Source organism: Lampetra planeri, chromosome 14 (genome assembly GCF_965212315.1).
Source record: "Lampetra planeri chromosome 14, kcLamPlan1.2.h2, whole genome shotgun sequence".
NCBI classification, from domain to species: domain Eukaryota; kingdom Metazoa; phylum Chordata; class Hyperoartia; order Petromyzontiformes; family Petromyzontidae; genus Lampetra; species Lampetra planeri.
This window is the reverse complement of record NC_136120.1, coordinates 9431197-9451432: the sequence shown is the minus strand read 5'-3', so window position 1 is coordinate 9451432 and position 20236 is coordinate 9431197. Positions and strand designations below refer to the sequence as shown.

At 44.1% G+C, this 20236-nt stretch overlaps 1 protein-coding gene across 1 annotated transcript in view; it reads right to left on the bottom strand.

Moving 5' to 3' along the window:
- OTOF (otoferlin) overlaps positions 1-20236 on the bottom strand; it is a 126846-nt gene that overhangs the window by 65892 nt on the left and 40718 nt on the right. Inside the window, exons 6-11 of the mRNA XM_078600533.1 lie at positions 18789-18845; positions 15634-15684; positions 12959-13006; positions 6339-6380; positions 2094-2153; positions 332-426 (exon numbers count right to left, since the gene is read on the bottom strand). Coding sequence (XP_078456659.1) covers positions 332-426; positions 2094-2153; positions 6339-6380; positions 12959-13006; positions 15634-15684; positions 18789-18845 — 353 coding nt within the window. The remainder of the gene's footprint in view (positions 1-331; positions 427-2093; positions 2154-6338; positions 6381-12958; positions 13007-15633; positions 15685-18788; positions 18846-20236) is intronic.

Below are 20236 nucleotides of genomic sequence, written 5' to 3'. Positions count from 1 at the left end.
GCAACATAATTTCTTCATAAAGGCACTGCCAATTCCCATTTACACTCTCATTGAAGCAACATTACTGAATAGTTCACCAGCAATGACAGTGCCTCATCATTGCTGATGACAGTATCTCATTATTGCTGATGACAGCGCCTCATCATCGCTGATGACAGCACCTCATGATTGCTGATGACAGCTCCTCAGCATTGCTGTACAGTGGCGTTGCACCCGAGCGAGCGGAATTGCGGCTGAGAGCGCTTCATTTTACCTGCTCCGAGCCACAGAGCGCTGGAAAAGAAAGTCGCGTATCGAGTTCGGCTATCAATCCGCCTGCGACGTCTCTTACCACTTGAGTTCTTGTTTCCCGCGGATGAGTTTTGGTCCTTTGGAGACTTTGTTTTGACCAGCTTTATTCCAGAAAAGACTGATTTGACGCCAGCCCTGAATACAAACCGTTGCGATATGATTGTTCACTTTTAAAAATATAAAATCCTTAACAAGCCATGTAATCGATTGCTAAAGGCAGGAGTACGAAAGACGAGTCAAAGGTTTCTACTGTTAACATTTGTACTTCACATAAAACACAAATACTTTATCTTGATGTGGTTTGATCTATTAGACAATGAATTGGAAATGTTAAATTGAAAATAAAATCACATGAATCTAGAACGTATTATATTAGTGTCTGCAAAACTCTCTCGACGCGCACGAACAAACGGGCATGCACAACGCGATTTCCAAAGCACACACGACGAGTTATTCAAAAAATACAATGACAGTGCCACAAATAGTTACCTGCGTAAGTAATCCCCTGCAAATTAACATATACGCCCTGGAGGATGGCCTTCAAAACGCCGCTTCTCACTGCGATTGTGCAGCAAATGAAAGGTAAAAGCGGTGGCGGGCGTGCGGGCGTCCGTGCATACGATTGCGTGGGCATCAGTCTTTAGCCAGCCCTGCACTGAAACTCAAGCTGGAGTGCTGAACAGTCCGGGACATTTGACACCACCGCAAAGCCAGCACCGGTGAGCCTGACAACCACTGTTTTATTCTGACATATAGTTCACCAAAGCATGCTTGACTTTGTTATTTAATTCAAAGGGGGCCGCAGCGCGTGCGTTCGTCTAATTTTTTTAAATTCATCAAACAGCCCAATAAGTGTAATGCATGCGAATAGTTAACGTGACTCGGCCGAGTGCCGGCGCTCCTGCAGGAGCAGTGGCGTCGGCCCGCCACGAGAAGAGGGGGCTGGCGAGAGCGGGCGGCCGGCAAGGTGGGAGTCGGCGGTGTGGAGGTGGAAGTGGGGGTGGTCGGGGGGGGTAACATTTCCTTCATGTTTTAATGAGTGCGGCTGCAACGTGAAACGCGGCAAAATTTCAACGGGGCACAGTCCCGGAGCAGTGGAGCGGGCGACAGACAAAAAAAAATCCCCCAAAAGATTGAGTCCCCGGGCAGCATTGTTTCCCCTGACAGGCGCTGGTGACACTGAAAGGATGCGGCGCTGGCCCCGTTCGAGTTGCGATGAATTATTTACGGATGAGGGGGGGGGGGGGCTCTTATCAACGAGGCCTCTTGACAAGCTGGGGGGCTAGCGACCTGCGACGTTCGTGGGAGGAGCATAACGCCGGCACGACGGCTACGTTAGCTAGCTATCATTGGGCAAACTGTTCATTGCAAATATAAAATACGTGGGTTTTTTTTTTAAACAAAAATATATTATCACGGCAGTAAAAATAAATATGATTCAATGTAAACTGATCATTGCTTTGTCATCCTTTGAAAGCATTGGTTGTCAATTTAAGCTAAAAGCAAAACAAAATTGTTGCAATAATCTAATTTTATTTCAGTGTCTCATGTAACATTGGCTGCTCAAGATAAACATATTGGCATGTAGAACTCCTGTCACCTTGTTTACCAGGATCACAAGACTTACATAAAGGCTTAAGTGTGCATGTTATTTATACAAAATGAAGCTCTTACAATTGCGATTTAAGGAATTGCGAACGTGCAGCGGCGTGCACCTTTACAAGCAGCAAAACGCGCACGCCTCGTACACACACACACAAACAAAACAAAAACAACTGAACGCACGCGTCTGCTGAACGTACTTGTCTGGCTTTCCTCCTTTGTCTTTCGCATCCTTGGCCTTCGCACCTTCGGTTCCCTTGCTGCAGCCAAAGGGTTAAAGACAAACTGATTGCTGCAAACAAAGCCACGAGTCAAGTGGGTCCATTGACCGACGCAGTGACCCTGGGCAGCACGGTAACAGAAGGTGCGCTCACTTGTGGCGGACTGCGCACACAGAGAGGTGACCAGCAGAAGTCTATATAGGTCTCATCGTGCCATCTGCCCCCCCCCCACCCCACCACAATGTTCAGTTTAGTGCTCACGTCAGGTACGCATCTTTTTAGAGATGGCAATATTCATGCGACCGCTTCACACATGCACGTATGTAGCAGGTGCTTTTGTGTTGCAGTCATTGGAAAGGAGTGAACGTGATGTGAAGACAGCCCAGCGGAAAAAAAAACAATTAAAGTAAAGTATTAAAATTATTCACACCATCATATAAGATAATAAAACAAAATCTAATCCAAGGCAAGTTTACACAAAATATCCACACACACACATAAAAAACACCTTAAACATTTGAAACGCAGTACCGTACTTTGCCACAGTAAGTTACTATCAAAAGATAAGTTGTATTTTGTTTATCCTTTGAATTCAAACACCCCGAGGCACCAAATATTCCTAACCCAGCCCGACTGGCTAAAATGCTCAATATTTGGAAGCAGTCATATAATTACTCTACTTGACCCTACACAAAAGGATAAATACATTGCCCTGAAACGATGTCTCGATGACAGTAGACATCGATTGCAATTTACCATATGTCCATCGTACACCTGACTCTTAAACTGAAGTTAGTTTTCAAAATGCTAAGAATTGGACTCAGCAAAATTTGAAATTCCCCGAGACTGTACATGCTTTCGTAATATTTAGGTCACCAAGGGTATGGTTAAAAGTTAGAAGTGTAGCAAATTTCCGCAGGGCTATCCTGTATTCTATCCTGAAAATACCAACTCATTCATGTGCACAGTGAAATGCTGCCGGCTAACATTATGGCCCATGGCAATATAACTTTCGTGCGACCGCGGCTTCTTTGAGATCTCTCCTGAAGGCCACGGACATCTCGGCTGTTGTGAACCGTGCCAACGCTTTAATTGACTTCATCTCGACATGGATGCCCGATGTCCCCAAGGCACATAGGGACAAAGCCGAGATGAGGTTGGAACTCAAGTTTCAAGTTGCATTTATTTGGTGAGCCATGCGGCTCTTGACTCGTGAACTCTGAACTCAGTAATTCTTTGGAATAAGTTGGCTACCACTGGAGGCAGCTCTAGAAGATATCTGTTGTACTCTGCCATATTGACCAGACGTATTGGAAGAGGTGTGCATTCTCCACGCTTTACCCCACCCCCACAAAATCTGCCAATGGACTAACCCATTATATTGATTGGTGAACAGACGCAAAATAAGGTTAAAAAAACCTTGGCCCATTCTTAAACTGCCTCACCGACAGACTGAATCGAATCATATGTGCGGCAATCTGGCAACCGTTTATTCGAGGTTTTTACAAGACGGACGGATCACACAAAGTCAATTCGGTTATGGTAGGCGTAGCTCAGGGGTTGGCAACCTGCAGCTCCAGAGCCGCATGCGGCTCTTTAAGGACTGCTTCGTGACGTTATTTATTAAGAACCGTCTCGTATTCAGATGCATTGCGGCTCTTGAAATATTGTGTTTCTTTCCGAATTCTGAAAAAAAGCTTTTCTTGTTATTTTGGTTGCCGACCCCTGGCATGCCACAGCCAGTCAGATTCGCGCACGCCGTGTCGTTTGTACGTCCCCCCGTGCCAATTTCACTCCTATCATTCCATAGCAAACGACTGCTGGTTCCTGACTTCTGGAACCGGTAAATTAAAAAACAACGGTTACCAGATTGCCGGTAGTTTAACAACCCCAGTATTTACACACATGCACGCGCTGTGCCTCATGTGTTTACATCTGACCCGGACGTGTATACTAGAGTTCCAACAACCAACCCACTCGACTGCCCGGTAGCTGACAGACCACATGGATAAACTTACGATGAGTGTGTTATCGTTTCAATTACGGAGAATACATTATCTTCCATAATTTTGCATAATCTCCCCTATTTCGAAAGCCTATGAACTCTATTTTTGTCGTCCCAATGTAAACGTATATAACGTAGCCTTGAGGCTTGGGAGATTAATTCAGTTATCCAGGTCAGTGTCTCCATGCTGCAGTGGGTATCAGGGTGGCACTTTTCTTGGAAGAGTAAAACAGAACAAAAAAGGTGAACTCTTTTGTTTTACTGAAATTGTTATAGGTTTTGCCCCATTGCCAGGTGTCGTCCCTGATGACAACATTTCCCCGCACCTCCGTGTATCACGGTTGGTTACGTACGGTGCAAACAAAGTTAAACATATACAGTGAGGGAAAAAAGTATTTGATCCCCTGCTGATTTTGTACGTTTGCCCATTGACAAATAAATGATCAGTGTATATTTTTAATGGTAGGTTTATTTGAACAGTAAGAGACAGGATAACAACAACACAATCTATAAAAAAACGCATGTCAAAAATGTTATAAATTGATTTACATTTTAATGAGGGAAATAAGTATTTGACCCCCTCTCAATCAGAAAGATTTCTGGCTCCCAGGTGTCTTTTATACAGGTAACGAGCTGAGATTAGGAGCACACTCTTAAAGGGAGTGCTCCTAATCTCAGCTTGTTACCTGTATAAAAGACACCTGTTCACAGAAGCAATCAATCAATCAGATTCCAAACTCTCCACCATGGCCAAGACCAAAGAGCTCTCCAAGGATGTCAGGGACAAGATTCTAGACCTACACAAGGCTGGAATGGGCTACAAGACCATCGCCAAGCAGCTTGGTGAGAAGGTGACAACAGTTGGTGCGATTATTCGCAAATGGAAGAAACACAAAAGAACTGTCAATCTCCCTCGGCCTGGGGCTCCATGCAAGATCTCACCTCGTGGAGTTGCAATGATCATGAGAACGGTAAGGAATCAGCCCAGAACTACACGAGAGGATCTTGTCAATGATCTCAAGGCAGCTGGGACCATAGTCACCAATAAATCAGTTGGTAACACACTACACCGTGAAGGACTGAAATTCTGCAGCACCCGCAAGGTCCCCCTGCTCAAGAAAGCACATATACATGCCCGTCTGAAGTTTGCCAATGAACATCTGAATGATTCAGAGGACAACTGGGTGAAAGTGTTGTGGTCAGATGAGACCAAAATGGAGCTCTTTGGCATCAACTCAACTCGCCGTGTTTGGAGAATGAGGAATGCTGCCTATAACCCCAAAAACACCATCCCCACCGTCAAACATGGAGGTGGAAACATTATGCTTTGGGGGTGATTTTCTGCGAAGGAGACAGGACAACTTCACCGCATCAAAGGGACGATGGACGGGGCCATGTACCGTCAAATCTTGGGTGAGAACCTCCTTCCCTCAGCCAGGGCATTGAAAATGGGTCGTGGATGGGTATTCCAGCATGACAATGACCCAAAACACACGGCCAAGGTAACAAAGGAGTGGCTCAAGAAGAAGCACATTAAGGTCCTGGAGTGGCCTAGCCAGTCTCCAGACCTTAATCCCATAGGAAATCTGTGGAGGGAGCTGATGGTTGCCAAACGTCAGCCTCGAAACCTTGATGACTTGGAGAAAATCTGCAAAAATGAGTGGGACAAAATCCCTCCTGAGATGTGTGCAAACCTGGTGGCCAACTACAAGAAACGTCTGACCTCTGTGATTGCCAACAAGGGTTTTGCCACCAAGTACTAAATCATGTTTTGCAGAGGGGTCAAATACTTATTTCCCTCATTAAAATGCAAATCAATTTATAACATTTTTGACATGCGTTTTTCTGGATTTTGTTGTTGTTATTCTGTCTCTCACTGTTCAAATAAACCTACCATTAAAATTATAGATTGATAATTTCTTTGTCAGTGGGCAAACGTACAAAATCAGCAGGGGATAAAATACGTTTTTCCCTCACTGCAAACACACAACATTCTGGCTAAGAACTGTTGGGGTAATTCATCGTTTGTTTTTAATCTAAGGTTTTTGTTGCAAGGTTGAAACGTTTTTTTTTAATGCAGCGCTTTGCATCCATTACCTTCTTTCCCACCGTACATAACCAACCATGCTAATTAAGAGGGGTTTTGTTCCCCCATTCCTGCAGCGCTGCATCAAGGCTCACAAAGCACACAGCTCAGGTCAATAAGGAGGAGGTGGTACCTGAAGCCCTTGATGGCGGAGCGCTTGCCCTGCTTAGATTTACTGTGGTGGGTGGGCGGGGAGGGATGAGATCAGGCACAGGGCAAGGTCATCAGCATCACCAGAGTCAGGACCGCAGCCACACGGCACACACCAACACCGCGACGCATTCAAGCAAACGCAACGATGCGGCCTGGGCTTTGTTAGAACTGTGCGTGATGACAGCCAACACCAAATACCATTTGCCTGTCGCGTTATTAACCTGACTGAAGAATTCGAGTGTAGAACAACGGGACGGCACATTTATATACGTGTAAAATTATTTTGAATTTGCTGTCATCTCAAATCATTAAACAATAAAGTTATGGTTATGATATCGAAACAACTTATAATTATTGAAGCTTTTTAGTGTAAAGAACAAGATTATACTGTATATGTAGTAGCTAGTCAATGTGTATGTTTATTCATGCCAATATGACTCACACTGTATATATCTATCGTTAATTTTAATCATAATTACATTAAATTAGACGAAAAAAATATATTCCTATTGTGGAAAAACATGTTTAATAGTTATTTTAATGCACGACAAATTTATAAGAAATACTTTAATAATTATCTGTACGGCCCTTTGCTAAGGTAGGCATTTAGTGATTTATCGAAGACCCTTGTCTCAATGATACGGAAAACACCGGTCGTACAGTTCTCCTGTGAACATTGTTTTATATATACACTAATATATACATTCCCGAAAATGCACAGCTAAAACACACACTTGTAGTGAAGTATAAACTATTGTTCCCTGGTATGATCTGGTACACATGCTATAGTTGTCCAGCATGTATTGGTTTTCATAAAAGTAATGTATTAAGCTAATATAGATGACTATAGCATAATATAAAACAAATTATAATCATTGTTTGTTATTTTTATTTTACCAGGTAAGGCCCACTGAGCTGTGTAGCTCTTTTCCAGAAGCGACCTGGCCACAAATCATAGCTCAACAAAATGGCTTATCACGTGGACATTTATAGCAGCCAAATAATCTAAAGGCATGTTTCTAAATGTGGAGAGAAAAACTGCAGGACCCCGAGAAAAATCCATGCGACCGCAGGGAGAACATGCAAACTCCAAATATACAGGTGTGAGGGTCGGGAATGAACCCACGACCTCCTGCATACCAGGCAAGGTAGTTAACATCTCACCACCGTGGTGCCCCTTGTAATTTCCCAAAAATTACACTGAGGTGATTTTAAAAGGTCATGGTGTAACGGTGCTAAGTTGCTGATGGGGCAATGCGACCACTAAGAATGTAAGAAATGGATGTATTGGTAGTACACTGATGCAGCATAACACCGCGATCTTCACGAAACAGTCTAAAATCAACATTTGAACCGAACTTCGTCTTCTGACTGCTTTGACATCACGAGAACTGATTTTGATGCAAGATTTTCTGACCGGGGTTGCGAATCGCGGGAAAATAAATAATCACTGAGAAAAATTTCATTTTTTAATACCGCGCACCGTCCGTGTACCACCAATACGTTCCTACACTGCTGCCCCCCCCCCCCCCATATGCGCAAAACGACTTGTTAGCCTTAACACACAGCTCATTCAATCGAGCAGCATCAGACTTCGCATGCTTGTTATAACAATGCGGATGTGTTACGAACCCCCAGTACCGTATTCTCCAAATTTATACACATTTTCAGAGAAAAAAAAAATACGCAGCTCAAAGTTGTGGCCGCTGTCAATAAATGTATGCAAGTTTGGTGGCACACACACACACAGCTACCACGTTATACGCAGCACCCCCAACTTTTTCTTTAAAATAAGGGGGGGGGGTGCATCTTATAATCCGGGGAGAAGGGTCATTATAAAACTATCATTTTACCAGGTAAGGCCCACTGACCTATAGAGTTCTTTTTCAGAAGCGACCTGGCCACAAATTATAGCTCAAAGAAGTGGCTTATCACGTGTACATTTATAGCAGCCAAATACTCTAAACGCGTGTTCATTCCAATTGTGGAGGGAGAAACCGGAGGACCCGGAGAAAAATCCACGTGACCATGGAGAGAGAGACGCAAACTCCAAATATACAGCAGACGTCAGGGTCGGGATCGAACCCATGACCTCCTTACTCCATTACCTCCTGTTAACATCTCGCCGTGGCGCCCATAAGTAGCACGGCCAATCACGAGGCCACGCGTTCACCTGTCCCTGAACTCGTGCGAGGGAGGAAGATCGCTGTTGTCTCATGGACGTATGCTTGGCGCCACCTAGTGGCGCCACTCAGTGTTGCCACGCTCACAATGCTCAAGCCTCCCCCCCCCCCCTAACGGAGAAACGCAGTTTGTATTTGTCCAACTTGTTTCCCAGATGTACCATCGATCAGTGTGTTACCGATGTCACTTACTCGAGTTGAACGTTTCTCTAATAGAGGAACCCTTCACCCATGACGAGCAAGAAGAGAAGCCGCACATCTCAATATCAATAACCCGTAGTGTCCACGCGTGTGCGTGTGTGCGTACTTGCTAAGCACGGGAACTAATGTGGCATGAGTATCAGTGTGGATTGGCATAGCCACGACATTAAAACCAGTCTCACACCATGCACAGCTATGCCTGGACGTGTGGAAATGTCCGTTTCATAATCTAAGCCGAGCTGCCATGCACCAACGAATTCCCCCTTTACATCACATTCCATCAGAGGACAGAACTAACGTCAGGCACATACAATTACGAACAAAATGAGCATGAGACCTGTAGATGAGCATCGCCACGTGTCACAATTCCAGGTGGAATGGAGCAGAGTTCACAGCTGTGATTGAGTCCAGTCACGTCTTTGGTCCTCAGTCTGTTTTACCAGAGGTGGAGCTAAAACCAGGACGTCGTTTCTCAATGGACACTATCCGGGTCGTTAGAAGACTGGATGTGGCAACTGACTATTAATTTTCCAGTCAAGTATACTGAACGTGGTGTGCCAGCGGCCAGAAGAGATTCGGCTGATATTATTTCCCCGGTCGTATTATAAACCCGAACTCAACATGTTATTTTGCAACGTGCACTACCTGAATTTGAGCAGTGGGTGGTGATGCATCCAAAGACTAAGACCAAAATCCCCCTTACAGCCTGTAACAGACTGTAGGGGCAAGTGCTGTTTGCGAGCACCTATGAAGGCCAAAACGGTACACGAGGGTGTGGGTGGCCAGCACCACGCCCGGCCGCCTTTTTCTCCCCAGTGGTGATGTTTTTACGCACTGCACCAGGTACTCATTTGAGGCTGAGTCGACCTAGGGTAGACGCAGGACCGGTTCAGATAATCGCCACGGGTGTTGGCCTTGAGCGAGAATCGAACTCGGGTCGCCGGGTTCGTAGCGCAGCGCTAATCGCTACACTACCGCTCCCCGCTGCTGCATCCACACACATATATACACAAATACACACACATATACAACACCCTCGTGCGAAAAGTGTAATTAAAAATAGCACACAGTCACTCCGTTCCACAGGTGAACGCAACCGCTAACTCACCCAGTGTCTTCCCTCTGGAGTAAAACACAACAGATAGTAACGTAACCCACAGACTGGAGTAAAATCACGTGGCTTTTGTTGTTGTTGTTAAACTGAAATCTAGGCAAAGACAGCCAGAACAAAACATAAAATATCCTTCTATGCTAGTGTGTCGCGCACGTTGGTAAATTACAATCTAGAAAATTGGGATTGAATAGCGAGCCGCCATTGTACAGCAGCTACACTCCAAGAACGCCTCGATTTACGTCTCCATCCTTGTACGTCGTTTCGCAAGCCGCGTCGTCACTTTATTATCCACACCGCTACGGGGCCGTCCATAAATGACGTCACGCGATTTTGGACGACTTTTAACCCCCCCCCCCCTCGTCACACGGCGTCACAAAAAGTCAGACCCCCCCCCCTCAAATATGACGTCACAAAGCTCTGCCCCCCCAAAAAACCATATTTCCATTTTGAAAATAAAATATGCTGCAAATCGCTTTAAACTATTGTCATTGTAGTGCGTATTTAATGTGGCGCTGCACTCTGATCTTGTAGGAGAAAATATTTATTAAAAAGTCTATTTAATTAAGTATAACGTGTTGTCTATATTTATTTTATGTTGCGCATTTTGATGTGACGTCACATTTCTCAAACCCCCCCCCCCTCGTCACACATCGTCACAAATGTCTGACACTCCCCCCTAGATGCGTGACGTCATTTATGGACGGCCCCTACCCGATGTTGCGTCGCCTCAACCCCACACTCTTTCGTTACCCGTCGCCTCTCAGCCTTCGCCTCCACCACCCACCACTACCCCCCGTGAATGGATTTGATTGACGTCGTTTCGATATCCGTCGTCGCACCTTTTCAGTAACGCATCACCGCGGCATTGCTGTACCTATGACCTGGTTCTCACAGCAGAAAACAACAAATGCAGGGATTCACCTGAACAGTGGAGTGACAGCGTGGCTAGCACGGCAAACGCAGACCATGGCAAGGACTCACGTTGCAGTGCGATCCTGCCCAGTTGACACATCAAGCTCGCAGGAGCACGTGTGACTGCTAAGATCTTTTAAAATGTACCCGCGTTCATGATGGCGTCATCTATTACTTGAAGCCTGGGTGGCAAACAACGTCCGGTCCCGTCTCCTCCGATGTTTCTCCAGGGAGGGGGGGGGGTCATCTGGTAGAGACTTGGCCAAACCGAGGCTTGTGTCAGCCGTCACTGATGCATGTGGGGTGGGGGGGGGGGACCCCATTGCCTCGTGGAGCTGCACCAGAGCCAGGCTGAGTCGGCCGAGGAATCCACCCCGGGCCCCCTTGTTCCCGTGCCCAATAAACTAACCGTGGGCTCTCTGGGATGCTCAGTCCCCTGCTGCGCCCTTCTGTCATCTCACCAACACCACTACCTCCCCGTCTCACCCACCGCGGCGCAGTCATCGACCCCACGGGGCAGCAATGTAGGCGAGGTTGGAGGGGTGGGTGTGTGGTTGTGAAGCGATTGAAGAAAACATTTTGTTTTGGAGAAATGACACAACCCTTAAAAAAAAGCTGGCGTTGTCCTCTATGCAGTGTACGATAACTGCAATTTGTACGTCCCAAACTGACACACGCGGTGTCAAGATCGGCCTCTGAAGGAGGCTCGTGAAGAACGCTACTGGGCAGTCCAACAGCGGAGTGCGGAGGAGCGACGCTTATAACAACGGGCGGAGCGCCGGGCGTCTAAAACGCAGCGAGTTTGCACAGTGGGGCGCACAGTTGGTGCATCTGCCAGTCATCTCAGTCATCCCATAACACCTGGGTCTGTCCCGTGACCTGCTGCCAGCAGCGAGCCTTTCACACCCTACGTGGCCTCAACGTGCACTTCGCCTGGCACAAGCGCCATGGTGACATCAGCAGCACTTAGTGGCGAACGGCGGCTGTTGTCGTTGACAGAGTTTGAAGCCTCAGTAATGAAATCATAAAGCTTAACGTTACGGTCAAGCACACCATTATGGCATCCTAGCTCAAACTCATATTCTAAAGCCTGAGGCACACAGATTAGATTTCGATCTAAAAAGATAAGAGCTACTTATTTTTTGGGTTGCATCTTCCTTGACACAAAGTTTATTGTTACCGCAGGCCAGTTTAGTGTAAATTTATTTTTTGTGTAATTTAAAAAAAAGCTTTCTTCCGAGTATTCTTTTTTCAAAACCAACATGGTCAGACGGCTGAGTGACATCACACTTGTGAGAATGTCCATGGAACAATGACCGGTGATGTCACGAGTTTCGATTTAAAGCTTTCGTGACTGCAGGGATTCATCTTCTTGGTTCTTTCGGTAAATTATTTTATTACTTCCCTTCTACGTGACTTTACCGAAAGAACCAAGAAGATGTCACGAGTGTTTCCACGGGTCAGCCTGGCTAAATGATGCCCTGCACGCTATCATCGATGAGCTCTTGAGCACCCTACCAACACTGCAGCAGCACGGGTAGGAAAAAGTGGGCCACGGTGGGGACAGATGCCTCGTTTCCATGACAACTGGGAGCCAGGTCTCGTCATCCCAAAGATGGCACCAGGCCCAAGATTCGCACCCCCCCCCCCCCCCACAGCGAATCCGTGATCATGGCTCCACAATGCTCCATTCCCCGTGCCCCTCCCTACCCTCCCTCCCTCCGTGGCCGAGGCATATGGGTCCGAAAATTATCTCAATAGAATCGTATTTTTTTGTTTATAAAGTTGAATGTAATACGTCGAGCTTCTTTCGCACTGTACGTAGCCAACCCTGCTAATCCGTGCCAGATAATAACAAAACAAATAAATAATGTGAAGTATTAATCCTGTGGGCTCTCTTTGCACCATAGGCATCCGGTGCACTCACCTACTCCACCACCGTTAATCAAGTCCCTGCAAATGGTGTCATTCGCTGCGGATGTGGATTCTCTTTGCAAGCAAACATTGTGTACACTAAATAAAAAATGTACTGCAAACCACATTTGCACTGCATGTATCCTCCGTGACACAGCTTGCTGTGAGACTCCAGTATCCGGTGCCTTGCTGAGCAATGACATCCAGGCCTTACCTTAGATTAATTGCTTAGTATGAATACGTTCTGTTGACACGGCACGTGCGAAGTGAACATACCTCGACAATGCTCTGTAACCATCCTTGGTCTTTAGTCCGGCAAGTTTGCTGTGTGTGCCAAAACAAATGTCGCCATTACTTTCGAGTTTTGCTTCATGAAAAAAAAACACATTTGCATGTATATACAGGGTGTTTGAAAAAGATGGACCCAATTTCAGAGATATAGCTATTTCAAATCGGGTCAATCTTTCTAAAGCACCCTGTATTTGACCAGAAATGAATATTATTATTTATATAAAATATGATCATAGGATACCCAACAAAAAATTACCGTAAAACAATTCAGTACAACTGTTTTTAAAGTGTAAAGGGGTTCCAGGTAGAATATTGTTGCCAGATCGGTGTGGGAGCCAGAAGCGCTATCCTTGCAGCACACAAACAGAGAGCACGCTGAAGCATCCCGTGCCGCAGTCTCACGTGGACTCTTCCTCCATCACTTATTTGCACCTTTGATATTTTTTATACTTGTATTTATGGACAATTAAAAAACACAACCAAGATATTTATTGCTGATTCAAACGATCAAATAAAAAAGACATACATTTTACGTAAAACGAAATAATCAGTTTTCTCAAATGAGGCTCAAAATCTTATTTTATATACGGAGCGCCTTAACTCAAGGCGCTTAAAAAGCAGAAACAGAGTGATCCAGATGGCAGGGGTGCACACGGGTTGACGAATGCGTGACCGCAACAGAGGTCACACGGGAGTCGAGAAAGGGCAGGGAAGGGATTGGAAGGAGTGGAGGGGCGAGGGGATGGAAGAGGAATGGAATGAGCAATAAAGAAGAGGTGAGGCTGTGAGAGGGGAACGGAAGGAGGTTAAGGACTGCTTAATGTACAGGGGAAGACAAAATGGATGTAGGCAGGGATTGATTTTGTTCCCCATGATTCAGGAATTATTTGATATATTCCCCACAAGTTGTCAGATTGTTCAATGAGTTTGTAAGCAAGATTCTGCTTTTGACAGTTTTTCCGATTCCCCCTTTTTGTTATTTGTGTGGGAGGATGCCAAAACAGATCAGAGAAACCCCGTGCATATCAGGTGAGAACACTAAAGATTCTCTACAAGTGTGCGTGTAAAGATGCATCTATTCAGGAAAAAAATATTCATTCTAACATTCAAGATTACATGCATTACATCATTGCTAATGAAATTCTAATTTTACAATAAAGCTGATGGAGCAAACCACGCAAGAGAGATGATCACGAAGTAAAACAAATGAGATTGAAAACATTACATAATAAAAAAAAATGTTGTTAATCAAATAGAGAGCCCAAATCACGAGAACTCATCGAATCACTGGAGGCATAAATTGTTGCATGCCACCAGGTTAAGTCAGAGCCTATTGTCTGCACCGTCGTCTGCTGGCACCGTGCTGCCTAATGCATTAACCATGCGTGTACCTTTCCACAGAACCCCTCCGCTAAGCACTGCAGCGCTAAACCAGCGCACCCGCTACTGCACCGAAAATTAATGTGCGCAGCAAGCTCATGTGACAAGGAGCAATGATTTTATGAGAAAATTAAACTTTCAATTATATGTCTGGCCAAAGGTACCGCTCACTTTTTTGCGATAAAAATTCAGAATGTACAAAATATCTAACATTCCAAAATAGGCACCGGCTAACACCATAATTTTCCCTCGTACAGCATTCATGTCATTCACGTGAAATGTATTTCTATTTTTTTTACTTCTTTAAAATAATACGTTGTAAAATTGCATTCCTGAATGCTGTTGAACTCTGTCCAAAAATATCTGACATCGGTGTTTGCATGAATATATGATGGTAATCTGAGCCAAACAGATGTATTTCCTCTATGAAATAAGCCTTTGTTTTTCTCCTTGTTCTTTCCACCTAGGCCTGCACATAATTTGAGACACCCTCCTCACCGCCTCCTTCGCATAAGACATCCAATACCCACAACACCTCCTTTATAATTGAATGGCAGATCTTTGTTATGCAAATTAAATGGGAGGAATTGTACGTGTATGATTTCCGTTGGAGGATGTGTGACGTTTCTCGTTTCATTTCAAAGATACATTTTCAACTGCAGGCTGCAAACAAAGAAAGCGAAATAATGCTTTGTATTTTTTTACATCATCTAAAAACAAATTCAAGATGTTCAAGGAGGCTCTCATCTTCATGATAAAATAATGAGTAAAGCAAATTTGCACGTAAATTATTTCTTTATAGATGTGAGAAGGATAAAGCACGTTTTGCTGCTCGTTATGTGATGCTGAAATGACAACAATAATGTGTGTAAGCACGTGGCAACACTGCAAGGGGGCCTCGAGTGTCGCAGGGTGAACGGCGGAGAGTGTCTGTGTGTGTCCGTGTGTGTGTGTCTGTGTGTTTGCGTGTTTGTCCGTGTGTGTATTGTGTGTGTCTTGTGTGTGTCCGAGTGTGTCTGCGTGTGCCCGAGTGTGTCTGTGTGTGTTTCCGTGTGTGTCCGAGTGTGTCTGTGTGTGCCCGAGTGTGTCTGTGTGTGTTTCCGTGTGTGTCCGAGTGTGTCTGTGTGTGTCCGTGTGTGTCTGTGTATGCCCGCGTGCGTTTTGTGTGCGTCTTGTGCATATCCAAGTGTGTCCGAGTATGTCCATGTGCGTCCCCGGGTGTGTCCTGTGCGTGTCCGAGTGTGTCCGTGTGTGTCCGAGTGCAGGGATGTTACATTTACCCGAGAGCTCCCTTGTCATCCTCTTCTTGCGAATGGTCCTCACAGCTGTAACTAATAGCCAATGAAGCCGTCACATTCACAATCGGTTAGAGTCTTTACACGTTGTACTTTTTAGGAAGTTGAATTCACTCAGTTTCAATTAGATATCACCAAAGTACCACGTTCTTATTGAGAGATCTAAATGTGAATCTTAAGGCAGATGTCACATGTGTTCAGCATAAATATTGTTTCTTCATCCGTGCACTTCCGCCTCCCTTGGTATTTTCTGTTGCGTAACCATGCTTTATCTTTCTTACTTAATAGCTATGTGAAATTATTTGGTGATGCTGTGTTGGCAAGCACAAATAACACATACAACTCAACACATTCATGGATAACACTGTAGCCTTAAAAAAAGTATGTAACAGGCATTGATTTGGCCAATGTCCCTTCACAGCACAGGGAGGTCAGAGAGGTCATCATCACGATCCATGGGCAGATCGCCAGTAGGTGTCCACTGCACATCTCGTCATTTATTTCCACTTTCCTCTGTCTTGTGCCAATATGCTAAAATAGTGCAACATCTTTCTGGCACTGATCTCTTATGTTGTCGGCAAGCCACTCTCTTTGTGTTACTGTAGGTTCCTTCCATTTTTCCAAACAACACATGTTTAGGTCAGAGAGGTAGAGTCAATATATCCTTTAATCTCTATATAATTTAATTATTAATGGGAATGGTAAACAAATCAAGTACTATTTTTCATACGTAGAGTAATATCAGGAATACTGAATAAATATTAGCATTTTAGTGGGTGCTTAAATACCCCATAATTTCAAAGTGTCCTGCATACAATCCTCAATCATGTCAATGCCTGGCTGTAGTTTTTACCCTATTTTTGTCAAGGGGACCCACTGACGTCAGCTATCCCTGTGCGGCACAAGGTGTCACAGCACCGGCCTGCAAGTGAACACGAGCTTATCCGTGGGAGGCGGTGTTGCTATAAGTTGTTACAATTTAGTATATATATTTTATAATTTGGCAAATTTGGACCGTGATGCCAAATAAATAATGTCGTGAATCTTTGACTTGTGCTGTGAGGAAGACAGCGCATGTCTTTGGCAGTAATAACCACGACGTCCGTGAGTTTGAACTGCAAGCCTCTGCAAAAAATGTTTTATGCAAATGCACCACCAACATTTTTTTTCTTCTTGGTTCTTTCGGTAAAGTCACGTAGAAGGGAAGTAATAAAATAATAAAAATAAAACATAATAAAACCACCAACACTTGACCACGTCACCAAAATATGCCTTAAAATAAAGTCGCAGTTTTCAAATACCTCAGGTGTGAACAAAATTCAAACATAATGCATCATGAGGCTTTACCATGCAAGTATTATACGGTAGGGGTTAACAGGTTACTCTCCTTGAGCACATATACGAGATTTATATGATTAAAATAATAAAATCTAAATATGAAAGTTTAACCTATTTCCCAACAACGAATTGGATGCCCAGTTAATATTTAAATGTGTTTTCAAAGCCTGTGGGATACACGAAGAAGTTAATTAACTTGTGGCTAAATCCAGTTGGAGGATGTCACTTCGTCGACCTAGATCAGGCTGACTCCTTGCTTGCATTCATTTACACGTTTCTTTCCCATGGTGGCGACTCACCGTGCGATTACGTGATTCATACACCGGCTCGCAAGTCCCGTTACGTGACCATTCGACCTGAATAGCATTGTTACATTGCTGCTACTCCACAGCCTTGACAGAAGCTGTCCCATTTGTGAACGGTGTGGTGGCGCTTGAGCATTAATAATGAGAACCTCTGTGTCGAGAGGGCCAAACGTTGTTGTGTGTGTTAGTTTGTTGTCCTTCCCCCATGCCTCCGATACACAAGGAATAGTGCAAGCTTTGGCTGTTCTGTCAAAACGTGCCTCTAACCCATGGATTTTCTCCATGCCTCATGCATGACCCAGCTGGACCTAACAGAATAGACTTCTACACAAGATTAAATTTACATATATACAGCATTTAAAAACGTTCAAATAGATGATATGAATACCCATCAGTCTCTGGCAGAAAGAACATTTATAATTGCATTATCCACGCAGGTCTTATAAAACATAAATGTAAATTAAAATTATGTTATGAACATTTGGTGTTCAAAGGCAGGGTTTTAATTAAAGTTTTATGTTACATCACAAGCCAGTGCTGTATCAGTAACATGAACAGCATTTCTTTTGAGGATTCTAGGACATTTACGTACAGCTGTGAGTAATGCATGGACATGTATATAACATTTTGAAAATACATCCCACACATGCGATAGGGTTTGTTACATTTATTGACAAGTTAATCACCCATTCTGAATGAGATGCAACTATATTTTAACAATACTTTACTTCCGTGGGATGTTTGACGTGTATGGGCTTCTAGATGTACGTATAGATTTTGGTGAAAAAAAAACCCATTTCCATGTGCAAACCAATATGAAACCGTAGAACACAGGGAATTATTAGAAATGTGCTTTTGTCCACTCTATATTAGTCTCGTTTTGCTTCCAGGACACACAGTTGATATGAAATGCCTTATTGATGATGCACGGCCCCAGTGTCATCGCAGTCACACATTACAATGGTTACATAATACATACATTAGTATATAATGACAAATATTTCAGGAAGCTGTCGTTGGGAAAACATGATTCATGGCTTTATTGAAATGTGCATATTGTAAAAATTATATATGGTCCAAATATATTTTCCTGTTGTTAAAAATACACTTTGATTTTCCTGTTCCGCATATAGCGGGTTGAGCAAAATGCTTTGCGACTCCTGTAAGATGGTGACTCCAAAATAGAGTTTGTTGGGTTAGATCGCGTAATATACATGTGTTGTTAAACCTGCCACCACCTGACACAGCCAATTAGTAAGATTTGTCACGGAAACAAAACATGTCAATTCGTTACTCTCCAACACACCTGTGTGGTGTACAAGTATCGAATTGCCATGTTTTGCGTAATTGACAAACCTTACTATTTGGCTATGTCGGGTGGTGGCGGGTTTAACGACACATTTATCGAACCCAAAAACCTCTATTATGGATAATATTTTGTCGCGAAAGCTTCCTACGTGTTAAGATGGTGACTGTCAGCTTTTAAGTTGTCGTTACCTTGAATTGACGTCTTCATCGCTATTGTAGCAGCTGCCCCCCTCTTCCTCTGCGGTTCTGCAAACGAGCAGGAAAAACGAGGAGTTGCTCAATCAGGCTGGGAGGAGGTGCGGACCAGTCACTGCTCATGCGGCCAGCGACTTCAAAGTAAAACATCCTCCTTCATATATCAAAGAGCGTTGCGTGTGACTCATTTTTTTGAGAACGGCACGGTGAATAATGTATGGCGTGTAAAGTTACACAACGTCGATGGAGCTGCAGCGCTCTGAAATCCACGAGGACATAACGTAGGCCATGAAGGTTGGACAGGGGGCTGCACCATGGGATTAAGCGATGTTGGGAAATATTGGAAGACGACTTTGCTGATTTACGTGTTTAGGCAGCGGTATCGCGTTAGCAGGAGCAGCAGAGTAATAGATACATTTAAGCAAGTAAAATAATAATCGATACTTAATGGCCTACACAAGATATATTATAAACAGCCTTTCTTTAAATACACTAACCACACACATCAATGAATAACTTTGCTGAATCGCTCTTCCAAATGACCTCAAGGCGGTACAAAAGCGAAAGGAAAAAATAGTTTTGCGTTTGATGTAAAAACTATATCGTAGGTGATAGTTAAGTTCGGAATAACGCATTCAAAAGTTTCACAATTCATTATTGAATAAGGATAATAAAGCTAGGTGATGTATAAGGCAACAGTTTGATGTCAACGATTCTGCATTCATTTTTCTTGCACGTTTCTATAAAATGATATAAGCGTGTATCAAATGTCAAGCTGCATAACAATCCACGCAGGACGTTTCTGAGTACAAACGGCTCAAAGATAATGGGCTCGTGAATGGGCGTTTGTGCTCACAGCATCTTCTAGAAGAGACTACCAAGGTCAGGAAATGAGAGAAAGGGATCGCTCCATAGCCTGCATTGCCAACATAACAATTTGCTGAGAGATGAGGTGGTTTTAGAAGCACATATACACACTTTCGTAAAAGAGTTTATGCTTGACTGCAGGAAGCCTGTCGAAGCCAAAAGCCTCGTCAGTGTTGAATCGCATTGCCTTTGCATCATCAGCTCATGATGACAGCAACCAGCCAGCCGACCAGCCACCACAGTCAGACAACACAATTTACAATTGGGAGGTTTCTCGTTTAAATCATCATCAATACTGCATCATCATCATCATCAAACAACAGCAGCCATTGTCTATCCATTGCTGGATGAAGGCCTCCCATTCCAATTAACGTCACTTACGGTCCTGCAATACCGCAGTAAATCTAACTCCGGCACCACACATTGATTTTATTGCTCAATATCTTCAGTGGTCACCCTTCCTGGGTGTGCATCTCTCTTTTGGCTGCCATTACTTCACAAGCATTGTCCATCACTGATCTCGTCAAGGAGCATAGACCATCACGCGAACTCCAATCATCCTCGCAGCGGCTTTT